This window comes from Prionailurus viverrinus, chromosome F1, assembly GCF_022837055.1.
Source record: "Prionailurus viverrinus isolate Anna chromosome F1, UM_Priviv_1.0, whole genome shotgun sequence".
NCBI lineage: Eukaryota > Metazoa > Chordata > Mammalia > Carnivora > Felidae > Prionailurus > Prionailurus viverrinus.
In genome coordinates this window covers 991,871-1,004,126 of record NC_062577.1, presented here as the reverse complement: position 1 = coordinate 1,004,126, position 12,256 = coordinate 991,871, and the positions used below count along the sequence as shown (strand labels likewise).

The 12,256-nt window shown below is 51.9% G+C and overlaps 1 protein-coding gene across 1 annotated transcript in view; it reads right to left on the bottom strand.

Annotated features, from left to right (window-relative positions):
- Positions 1-12,256, bottom strand: part of LOC125155158 (kinesin-like protein KIF28P) — an 80,608-nt gene that overhangs the window by 2,720 nt on the left and 65,632 nt on the right. The window contains exons 12-20 of the mRNA XM_047840064.1: positions 11,262-11,406; positions 9,793-9,911; positions 9,189-9,296; positions 6,472-6,746; positions 5,197-5,331; positions 4,057-4,223; positions 3,479-3,585; positions 3,098-3,245; positions 2,411-2,601 (exon numbers count right to left, since the gene is read on the bottom strand). Of these exons, the coding sequence (XP_047696020.1) occupies positions 2,411-2,601; positions 3,098-3,245; positions 3,479-3,585; positions 4,057-4,223; positions 5,197-5,331; positions 6,472-6,746; positions 9,189-9,296; positions 9,793-9,911; positions 11,262-11,406 (1,395 nt within the window). The remainder of the gene's footprint in view (positions 1-2,410; positions 2,602-3,097; positions 3,246-3,478; positions 3,586-4,056; positions 4,224-5,196; positions 5,332-6,471; positions 6,747-9,188; positions 9,297-9,792; positions 9,912-11,261; positions 11,407-12,256) is intronic.

The window sequence follows — 12,256 nt, the reverse complement described above, 5'->3', positions numbered from 1 at the left end:
TGGGTCTTGGCTGTTCTTTGCTTTCGCAATCCCATCTCAAGTATAGCATCGTCTCGTCAGATCCCGTTACATTTGGTTGGGTTACGGTGACTCTCAGGGGGACTCGAAAGAGTTGCAATTGCAACTCTTCCAAACTGTGGACACCTAGCACGTTTCACCATTTATTTAGATCTTCGTTAACATCTCTCAAGCGAAGTTTAACATTTTCTCCATACCAGGCCATAGTTTTATGGGCTTTATAACACAGTTCTATGTTAGCTATAGGCCTAAGTACTTCCTGGATTTGATGCAATGATCAATGGCATCTTTTACACAAGGCAGTGCTGTTGGATGCTGTTATATTCAAACGCAGTTAATTTTTTTTTAACGTTTGCTTATTTATTGTGAGACAGAGAGAGCAGGGGAGGGGCAGAGAGTGAGACAGAGAATCCCAAGCAGGCTCTGCACTGTCAGCCCGGAGCCTGTCACGGGGCTTGAGCCCACGGACCATGAGAGCACGACCTGTGCCGAAATCAAGAGTAAGACACTCAACCAAGTGAGCCACCCGGGCACTCCTCAAATGCAGTTAATGTTTAAATATTGATTTTCTTGGGGCGCCTGGGTGGCTCAGTCAGTTAAGCGTCCAGCTTTGGCTCAGGTCACGATCTCGCGGTTTGTGAGTTCGAGCCCCACATCGGGCTCTGCGCTCACAGTGCGGAGCCTGCTTGGGATTCTCTCTCTGCCTCTCTCTCTGCCCCTCCCGTGCACGCTCTCTCTCTCTCAAAACAAAACAAACGTATATGTATGTGTGTGTGTGTGTGTGTGTGTATATATATATACATATATATATATATATATATGATTTTCTTTCCAGCAACTTTGTAATTCTAGTAATTTATAAATTCTTCTGGGGTTTTAATTTGCATACACAGGTCATCTGAGAATAATAACAGAGGCAGCATGGGGTAGTAGGAGAGAACATAGACTGTGGAGGGACCCTTGCTGGGTTTGGAGGTTGGTCCTGCTAGTCAACTGGTTGTGTCCTCACCCAAGTTACTTAACCTGTCTTGTGCCTTAGACCCGTCATTTGTACAATAAGGCTAATGATGGTACCGACGACATCGGGCTGTGAGAATTGAGTAACCGTAAAGCACTTAGTAAGTGTTGTATAAACATATGCTATTGTTGCTGTTACTTTTTCCCCTTTTCAACGTTATTCCTGTATTTCGTGCTCAAGTACAGTGTCACACAGAAGTCAAGTTGGCTAGCATCCCTGACCTCTTCCTGATGTAAAAGGGAAAAAGCATCCAGCGCTACACCATTAGGGATCATGCTTGCTCTGTGCTTAAGTCTGCCTTCCTCAGATTGAGGGATGTCCATTCTATTCCTAATATGCTAAGAGTTTTTATCATGGCAAGATGCTGAATTTTGTCACCTGCTTTTTCTGATTCTGTTGAAGTAACCTTGCTTTTTCTCCTATAGTATCTTTTTTAAAAAAATGCTTATTTATTTTAAGAGAGAGAGTGAGCACGTGAGCAGGGGAGGGGCAGAGAGAGAATCCCAAGCGGGCCTTGAACCCGCAAACGGTGTGCAAGATCATGTGTGACCTGAGCCCAAGTCGAGAGTTGGATGCTTAACCGACGGAGCACCTCCTCTACCCGGGGCACCTCCTCTAGCATTTTAGTGTGATGAATTGTATTTATTTGGTTTATAACAGCAAGCCAAATCTGTGTTTCTGGGATACTGTGTAAGTCATAAAGTCAATGAATCTCACTACCTGGAAACAGCCAGCAGTGAACTTGAATAAAAAAGCAAGAGCAGGGGCGCCTGGGTGGCGCAGTCGGTTAAGCATCTGACTTCAGCCAGGTCACGATCTCGCGGTCCGTGAGTTCGAGCCCCGCGTCAGGCTCTGGGCTGATGGCTCGGAGCCTGGAGCCTGTTTCCGATTCTGTGTCTCCGTCTCTCTCTGCCCCTCCCCCGTTCATGCTCTGTCTCTCTCTGTCCCAAAAATAAATAAACGTTGGAAAAAAAAAAAAAAAAAGCAAGAGCAGAGACAGATGCCCAGGAGAGCAGCGGACACACTGTTCAGGCCTCCGCCTGCTCTCTTGTTGAACACACATATCCCCCAGCTCAAGAAATGCGGTTCTTTCCAGGGGGCCTGGGGGGCTCAGTCGGTGGAGCGACCGACTTCGGCTCAGGTCATGATCTCACGGTTCGTGCGTTCGAGCCCCGCATCGGGCTCTGTGCTGATGGCTCGGAGCCCGGAGCCTGCTTTGGATTCTGTGTCTCCCTCTCTCTCTGCCCCTCCCCCACTCATGCTCTGTCTCTCCCAAAAATAAATATTAAAAAATTTAAAAGAAATGCAGTTCTTTCCAATGCCTAAATCTAATGGAAGAAGAACCCTGTTGCTCCCAGGATTCTGGTTACTTACAGGAGGTTTCTCTTGTCTCAGTCGGAGAAGCTGCCCTCTTGCTTGGTTCATGCTGTGGTAGAACAGCTTAAGGGCTTTGGCAAATTCTCTGTCGGAGCTGGCTGGCCGAGTGTACATTTGGTTCATCTCTCTGGCTGCTGGAGGGTGTGCTGCCGTCCAAGTTAGCTTCAGGGTGTTGGAAGGCTTATGTGCTGAGGTGGTGAGGAGACAGAACATTTATTTCAACATCTGCTCTCCCAAGTCTCTATGTACATATTTATTTTGGTGGCAATCTACACCAGCATTTATCAAGCACAGGTTGAGACACATCCAGGCAGAAGGGGAAAAAATTCTCAGATTTTTTTTTTTTTTTATGAAACAAGATATAGATCAACTCATTAAAAAGTAAATTTCTTTGAAATACAAATACACATCTCAGAGCTCAGTTGGTTAAGCATCCAACCTTAGCTCAGGTTACGATCTCACAGTTTGTGAGTTCAAGCCCCGCTTTGGGCTCTGTGCTGACAGCTTGGAGCCTAGAGCCTGCTGCAGATTCTGTGTCTCCCTCTCTCTCTGACCCTCCCCTGATCTCTTTCTCTCTTTCTCAAAAATAAACATAAAAAATTTAAAAAATATATATATATAAATATCCATCTCAAACGTAGGAGTTTAGAGAGAAACTTAAGCAAGACTTACGTAGCCTCTCACCTTGTTGAGTAGAACCGACCTTCTCAAGTGATTGTTTGAGAAACACGTTTTCTTCTCTCAGGGCTCTGTTGGTGTCTCTGAGCAGCTCTGTCTCCTGCTCTAACTTGAGCAGCTTCATGTAGAGTTCCGATATCTGAGTTGATGGCGTCTACAAAAAACATGTCAGGTTAGCCTTTCGCGGGGTTATCTGCATACCCTTTGGGACTGGCAGTTTTACCCCCCTAGATGGGGTGGGGGTGAGGGTGTGGTGAGCAGGGTTGAAGCCCCTGGGGGAACACAGCAGTAAATAAGGAAAACATTTGTTAAGTGGAAGGAACACCGATGATCCCTAAGCAGCTGTCACGTGCGATGCCCGTTTGAATGTCACATAAATGGGCACACCTGGCCTGGATCCATCAGAGTGGACATTTTCTTGGTGTCCACCATGACGTGGCCTTCACTTGTGACCATGAGGTCCGACTGAGAGCAGTCCAGCTGGGCGCAGCCTTCTGTAATGTGAGGGAGACACCATCAAGGAAAGAAACACCTCCAGGCCCAGTGTTGTGTGAAGAGATTTTTTTTTTTTAATGTATGTTTCTTTGTTTATTCATTTAGAGACAGAATACCAGCAAGGGAGGGACAGAGAGAGAGAGAGAGGGAGAGAGAGAATCCCCAGCAGGCTCCGCACTGTCAGCGCAGAGCCCCACGCAGGGCTCGAACTCATGAACCGTGAGATCGTGACCTGAGCCGAAATCAAGAGTCAGACACTTAACCAACTGAGCCACCCAGGCGCCCCTACATGGAGAGGTTTAAGCCATTCAATCCCCTGTGGACTAGAGCCCAGGGACCCAGGAGAAGACCGCCCTGGGCTATTAAGACCCTGACCCCCTCCCTCCTCCACATCCTTGGCAACCCTAGATATATTGACGTGATATCTGATTGAAGAATGCATCGTGCAAAAGAGGAAGCAAACGTGGTACCTTGAAGACCCCATAAGTCGACAATGAGAGCGTTTGTTTGTAAATAATTCAGAAACTCCTGAGATGCATTTAAGGCTGTAAATTGGACAGTTTCTTCTATTTGGGGATTCACCGTTTTCCATACAGGCTTGGTATAGAAAGTGCTTGAAAGGTCATACATTCTGTACCTGAGAAAAGAACATAAAACAGAATTCCAAGCCAGAAGGGACACACTTACAAAGAAATGGATCAGATGAGCCAAAGAATGACGGCTTGGCTTGGTTACTTGATACGAGACGACCTGAAATTGATCCTCGTGCGTGCCACCCCCCAACATCTCCGCTATTTAACACGAGTAGCATCACTACATGGACAGTATTAAATGTCTAGCAAAAAGGAAATGGATTTTGAGAAACACGTTCTACTTCGATCATCTAAAATTGTTAATTTTATTTATTTATTTATTTATTTATTTATTTATTTTTTAATGTTTATTTTTGAGACAGAGAGAGAGAGAGAGACAGAGTGTGAGCAGAGGAGGGGCAGAGAAAGGGGGAGACCCAGAATCCGAAGCAGGCTCCAGGCTCTGAGCTGTCAGCACAGAGCCCGATGCGGGCTCGAACCCACGAACTGTGAGATCATGACCTGAGCCCAAGTCGGACACTTAACCGACTGAGCCACCCAGGCGCCCCTAAAATTGTTAATATTCCACGTGAGGTGGTGTTTTGGGTTTTGTCCTTCAAAGTTTCCCTTTCTTTATTGCTTAATCTCTTACCGTCTCTTAGCCTGACTAAGCCTATCTGGTGTTTCTTCCATATTGTGATAACAGTCCTTTCATTTCCAACTCAAAAAGACAAAAAACAAAAAACACAACAAAAAAACCATGATTCTACGTAGGGAGTACAGCTTCCCTTGATATTCTATCAGATAATTAGAATCTCTGACCACTGCTTCAATCACCGAGGATCAATAAACGTGGCTTTCAGTCCAGCAACCTAGAAGGATGTGGGACTTCGATTAACCGATGGGGAAATAGGCATTTTGGGGTTGAACAAGCAGAGAAACCTATGAAAATTTCGTGATGAACTCGTTTTTCAAGCGCCAGGAGAGACCCCCGCCCACCAAGGCCCATGAGGTGGGGGGGGTGTGCGCAGCCGGTACCCCATCTGAATGCCTCGCTCTGCGTCCTCCTTCAGCCACTTGACCCCAAGGCACCGCACGAGGCCAACCTGGAAGTCCATCCTCTTGCCCAGCAGCTCCGACGGGTCGATAACCACGTCCTCCTCACCGCACGCTCTGCGAACAGAGGAGGACAGGGCAGATCACAGGTCGGCCGGGGCCCGAGCAGGTGAGGGTCGTGTCGTCAAAGGGCACTCCTGAGACTCCTCGAGATATGGCCAGCTTCTCTGAAGAAAAGACGAGGAGCGTTGCCAGCCGTGGAGCGTGTTCACGCAACAGGCGTTCAAGGAGCTCCCAGCCTCCTGGAGGAAGAGACCGCAACGTAACCGCCTCGTGTAATACGCGACCCAGCCCTGGAGCCCCGGGCAGGTTCCCAGTGGGGTAGAGGATGCGGCCTCTCAAGGCGACCCTTTCCTTGGTGAGCTCTGCACAGTCCAGAGTCAACTCCAGCCCTACAGGTTCACAAACCAGTTTGGACAGCTTTCCAACAGGGGGCATCTGTCACGTCAACCTCGCATCGAGCCTATAAGCTAGAATGTGCCTTAGGAATTTGCAACGAGAGGGAAGCCGTCCGGCAGCCGAGAAGCCCGAGGTGGCCAAGTGACCAGAAAGTTGCTGAGACTCCCAGTAAAGACAGTGAGTCGATGGTCAGCTTGGTCTCTGGGTGCCAGGACCCCGCGGCCCTGAGCTGGTTCCCTCTTCAGAAAGACAGGGAGGCCATCCCGGGTGCCTAAAAGCACCTCGCACCCAGACCAGACCGCCGCCTGCCCGCCTCTTTGCTTAGAATTGCTGAGAGACCTGGGCTTTTGTGAAAACGCTGTGGACTGTCCATGGCCTAGAGAGAGGGAAGAGAGGGGGTCCCTGAGAGGACGGTGAAGGGCAGTGTAGCAGAGTTATAGCAACGCCCGTCCCCACAGAAGGTCGGCCAACAACTCAGAAGGAGGCCACGTCAGGGAACGAAGACACCTCAGTCCCTGCCTTGAGGGAAGGGACAGAAAACCCACGGGAGCCTATACCACGATGGAGAAGGGACGAGCTGGAAACTCTGCTTTCTTCCAGCCCTCGGGCCGCATCAGCGAGGACCTGAGACATTCCGGGCCCGCCGATTTGGCCGCCGTGGCAAAAATCAGATTTGCTGGGGCCAAATCGTGACTGAATGAGCTCTTCGGGGACACCGTGCTGACCAGCTCATCCAGGAGAGCGCAGGCATGCTGGGAGTTTTCTGCCAGGACCGGGCCGGGCCGGGGGGACACCCACCGTCCCGCCGGGGAGCAGGGAGTCACGCAGACGTGCACCACGGCCTCTTCCTCCCCCTCGCAGTTCATGAACTCCACCTGCTCCTCCAGCTTCATGGAGTAGGCCAGCGACTGGAGCCAGATGTGGGCTGAGCCCAAGTGGACAACCTCGACGGGATCCCAGAAGGGGTCATCTTCCTGAGCCACGTGGCCGTCTTCTCCATCCAGAAAGCGCTGGTAAAGTTCCTCCATGAGAAATTTCCTGTTGATAAACTTGGCTTTTGACCAAATCCACACCTACGAACACAAAGATAGGTCACCGGGATTGGGTTTCACCTGCTCACAGTTCGTTCCCATGACTTTTCCCAGCATGCTTCCCCAGATGGGCCGGCTTTGGGGCACCCAGGACCCCCTAACACTCTCCTCAAGCCTAGCTTTGCGGTGAGGTCCTCCAGGAGTCCACGTTTGTTCCTGACCCATGGCTCCATCATTTCCTGAGTTGCTGGGGCCTAATAACTTAGAGGAGATAATGAAGGGATCAAACAATACACTGTCCCAGGAGAGATGACGGTTTGGGACTCAGGGAACACAGAAGAGTGGCCCTCGAAGATGTCTGTGTCCCAGTCTCTGGAACCTGCCAACATGTTACCTTATGTGGAAAAGGGAATTATGGTTGTAGGTGGAATGAAGTTCGCTTATCAGCTGACCTTAAAATGGGGAGATTTGCTCACACTGTCTAGGTGGGTCCAGTGTAACCACATGGATCTTTTTTTTTTTTAATATGTTTTTACATTTAGTTTTGAGAGGTAGAGTCAGAGCACAAGTGGGGGAGGGGCAGAGAGAGAAGGAGACACAGAATCCGAGGTGGGCTCCAGGCTCTGAGCTGTCAGCACAGAGCCCGACGTGGGGCTCGGACTCACAAACCATGAGATCATGACCTGAGCCGAAGTCGGAGGCTCAACCGACTGAGCCACCCACGCGCCCCCACATGGACCTTAACTGTGGAAGGGGGAGGCAGAAGAGATGGTCAGACGGCCACGGAAGGGGAGTCAGGGAGACGCCAAGGGGCTGACTTTGGAAATGGAGCACAACGGAGCCGAGGAAAGCGGGGGCCTCTGGAAGCTTCAAGAAGCAAGGAAACAGATTCTCAGACCCTCAGGCCCCCAGAAAGCAAAGCTGTGCCAGCACCTCACTTGTGGCACAGGGAGGCCCGGGCGGGGCCGTAAGGTGACAATGTGTGCGCTCACGCCCCCCCGAGAACCTGCCACTGTCTGTCCCTGAGTGAGGGACAGGGCTGCTGAGAGGACATACGGTGAGGTGATGGGGGCACAAGGAGCCAACCGATGTGTCGCTGTCCCTCTGAGTGTTACGTGCCTCCAAAGAAAAAGATCCCCCTCCAGACACTACAAAGACTTCGTTCTTTCCTTCTTTGCCTCAAGTGAAACCCGTCCTCTCCCCCGAGAGGCGGGGTAAAGACTGCGTGTGAACCTGACCCTGGCAGAGCACAGCACGAGCTCCAGCAGGTGGGTTTTTCAAGCCCTGAGGCTAGGGCGCCAAGACGGTGGGAATCGGCGTCCTCAGTCCGCTGCATCCTTTCTGGCGGACAGCGCGCCCTGGGCCCTGTGACAGCTCAGCGGGGCTCTGCGGGACCGGCAGGGGTCTCTGCTGACCCTCCCGTCCCCCGCGGGGCCTCAGCCGAGCACGGAGACTCCCAGGCCGGAAGCCTGTTGCACCGACTCCGCTGAGAAGTCAGGGCTGAGACCCTCCCTGTCCTCACAAGCCCCGGCTTGCTCCCGAATCGCCCCCGACGTGTCTCTCGTCGGTCACATGAAGTGGCCTGGGGGGGTCCCGTCTCCGCCCTGTGCGCACACGGTCCAGCGGTCTAGGGCGAACATCTGCGAGGCGGACCGCCACAAAAGTGCCGAGGCTGCTGTCCGCCCTTCCCAGCCTCACACACGAAACCTTCCAGGAAGGGCCGAGGGACTGCCGGCATCTCCGAGGCCCCCGGGGAAGGTGTAACTTCATCCGGGGAGAGGCCACTGATCCACTCGGAAGGTAAAGACGGACAGCCTTGGAGATGACGGATCAGTAAGCTTAGTCTCTGCCCGAGGAGAGAGGAAAGCGAGCGACATCACCATAAAAGCAATTAGCGCGCAGCCCCTGAAAAGAAAACCCGGTTTCTGCTAATCATAGGAAAGGCTGAACGAGATCCTTTTCAATTCACCTTAAACTATAATGAGCAACGAAACACAGAGGAACATGAAATCTCCTTAAAACGAGGTCTGACAATGGGGCGCCTGGGTGGCGCAGTCGGTTAAGCGTCCGACTTCAGCCAGGTCATGATCTCGCGGTCCGTGGGTTCGAGCCCCGCGTCAGGCTCTGCACGGACAGCGCGGAGCCTGCTTGGGATCCTCTGCGGCCTCCTCTCTCTGCTCCTCCCTGGCTCGCACATGCTCAACCTGTCTCTCTCTCTCTCTCTCTCTCTCTCTTGCAAATAAACATTAAAAAAATATAAATAAATAAATGGAGAGTGGTGGTTGGGAGTGATCCCAGGGTTGGTGCCATGTGGGAGAGAGGACCAGGAGAGAAACGTGGGGGAGGCGGGGGTTTCCATCCCAGAGTCTGTCCCCAGAGCCCAGCTCACGCTGGGAACACACAGTGCCCTTCACGGGGTCTCCACAGGACAGTCTCTGTCCCCAGGAGAACCCTCAGAAACCCCGTCGCCAGAGGCATCCTCACCTCGCGGGTTCTTTGGTTGGTCACCTTCACCATGACCTCCTTCTGTAGCTCGTGGCCCCTGGAGTCTGAAGCCGCTAAATTCTTCACCTTCAGTTCCATTCTGAGTCCCTGTAAGGGGGACCCTTCTCGCTGAGCGCACAGCCCACACCGCCCTCGCCATTTCCTTCTCCTCCTCGCACGTTCCCAACATGCAGAAGTGTCTTGAACGTGCCCTGGGGATCGGATCCTGTGTCACCGGGGGGCCACCCCCTGCTCAGGTCTTCTCTGTGGCTAGAAGGCTTCAGGGTCCTGGACCCAGGAAAGCCCTTTCTGGAGGGCAACCTGGGAGGGGTGGCCTGGCAAGCAAGCATCGGTCTGGGAGCCCGGAGGGCCGTTGGGGCCATGGTAGGCATGGCTCTGGCAGCTGGGACTGCTGAGGCCTGGGGGTCGGCCTGGGTTCTGTCATTGGCTCACTGCGGGGTCCTGGGTGGAGCCCCTCACCTCTCCAGGCCCCGTGCCCTCGCTGGTACGGCAAAGCCGGCTGGGGCGGTGGGGGTGAGGGGCCGTGGACCCTGTTCCCTGAGGTCCTTCCAGACCCAGCGTTACTCCGTCTTCCAGCCCTTACCTTCTTCAGCTCTTCGCCCATTTGATTGGCTTCTGCCACCAGGGGCATGAGTCTGACGTAGTCCTGGAACACCGCCAGCATGCCGGGGTCCGCTTTCCCATCGCCGTGGCTCGCAGCCCCTGGAAACCAGCAGGGTCCCGGTGAAGGTCGGTCACTGGTTCTGGGAGACTTGTCAGCCACGAAGGGGTTTACTTATATGCTTATGTACTCCGTTATTTGATGGTTCACCAAATGTCTACATGGGGCTCCTGGGTGGCTCGGTTGGTTGAGCGTCTGACTTCGGCTCAGGTCACGATCTCACGGTTTGTGGGTTCGAGCCCCCGTCGGGCTCTGTGCTGACAGCTCAGAGCCTGGAGCCTGCTTCGGATTCTGTGTCTCCCTCTCTCTCTGCCCCTCCCCAGCTCCTGTTCTGTCTCTTTCTCAAAAATCAACAAACGTTAAAAAAATTAAAGGTCCTAGCAGAGTCCCATGCAGGGATTCTGGTTCCCTAGGAGGATGTACCCGTGTGCAGTCATTCAGCTATTGATTGGAGCCTGGACTCTGAGCTGTGAGATGATTTGTAGAAGATTCGCAATTTAAAATGACTTTTGTCCAGGGGCGCCTGGGTGGCACAGTCGGTTAAGCGTCCGACTTCAGCTCAGGTCACGATCTCGCGGTCCATGGGTTCGAGCCCCGCGTCGGGCTCTGGGCTGATGGCTCGGAGCCTGGAGCCTGTTTCCGATTCTGTGTCTCCCTCTCTCTCTGCCCCTCCCCCGTTCATGCTCTGTCTCTCTCTGTCCCAAAAATGAATAAAAAACGTTGAAAAAAAAATTTAAAAAAATAAAATGACTTTTGTCCAGTAGAAGATTATTGCCTCCAAAACCATCAACCAGCTTTGTCTAACTCAGTCTTATTTCACTGTTCTTCCCTCTTGTGCTTTACTGTTGAACCTTGGGAAATGCAGGGGTTAGGGCCCTGACGCCCCATACGGTCAAAAATCCATTCAACTTTTGAGTCCCCCAAAACATAACTACTAATAGCCTTCTGTTGGTCCAAAGACTTACCAATAAGCAGATGATTAACATATATTTTGTATGTTCTATGTATTATATACTTATAATAACGTAAGCTGGAGAAAAGAAAATGTTAGTCATAAGAAAGAAAAAAATACATTTATAGGACTGTGCTGTGTTTATAAAAAAACAAAAAGACCACCACCATGTATAAGTGGACCCACACAGTTCAAACCCATGTTGTCCAAGGGTCAACTGTATCTATCGCCTTCTTCTCTGTTTATTAACAAAATAGTTTAATAAATCTTTGACATGTGCTCACTCTACAATATGGAAATCCTAATTTAACTTTCTAAACATTTCCCTTTGAAACAAGATGTTGTTTTCTTAGGGAAAGTAGGAGAGCACACAGTGAAAGCAGTTGCTTTTAGATCAGCATGTGGAAAATTCTGGAAGACAGGGCCCTGAGCTTCTCACCCAGCTTGTCCACACTCACTCCCTCCGCAGCTGCTCTCTCCAGCTGGAAGAAGTCATAGTCGAACCTGGTCAGGTCTTCACTGCCTCGCTCTGATGGGAACCCAATGTAGAGGTAGGCACTGTTGGATCCCAGGATAATGCGGTCCTAGGGAGGAGACGGGAGGTTCAGCGGGAGCATGCTGCCCTCAGAGAGCAGGGGTGTGGCACCAGCCTGCTCCAGGGGGGCCAAGTCCCCATGGGCAGTCCAGCTGTGGTAAATCACAAACCCTGCACGAGGTCCCCAGAGAGGGAAGAGACCCCCCCCCCCTGAATGCAGAGGAAGAGATTGACGTTTTGCTTTTGTGTGCATGCTTTCATTTATTTCTTCCTTTATCCCACACGGAGCTCCGACTCTCCATCAGACATTGCGGATCCCAGTGGGCACCAAACAGACTCGGGCCCTCCCCTCTAGGACTTTATAGACAGACAGTGCAATAGCTTGAGAGAGATGCTTGAATGAAATGGGGGCGCTTCTGCAGAAAGTATAATACGGGCGCCTCACTTGCACTGGGGATCAGAGTGGTCCTCTCTCAAGGTGCGCTGTTTACGACTTCAAAGGTGGTCAGTTTCGGCAAGGCAGAGAGGGCTGCGGCCAAACAGAGCCAGGGGTGTTTTGAACAATCAGGAGAAGGTCCGTGTGACCTTCGTGCAGAGCAGTGAGGCGGGAGGTGGAGGGGAGATGAGGCAGCTCACACAGGGGCCCTGAAAGGGTGGCCACTGAGGATTTCCAGGAGGGCGTGGCCTAATCCAAATAGCTTGTCTAAAGGCTCTCTGTGGTTACAGTGTGGAGAATGGGTTGAAGAGGGGCTTGGGCAGCAGGGAGGCTGGCGGGAGCCCCTGTGGTCATGGGGAGCCAGGCTGGGGTGTGCGGAGGAGACAGAGAGCCTAGTGTTTGCGAGGTGCTGTGTGGTCCCTCCCGGTGGCAGATCTTTTAAGAAGTCTGAGATATCATGAAA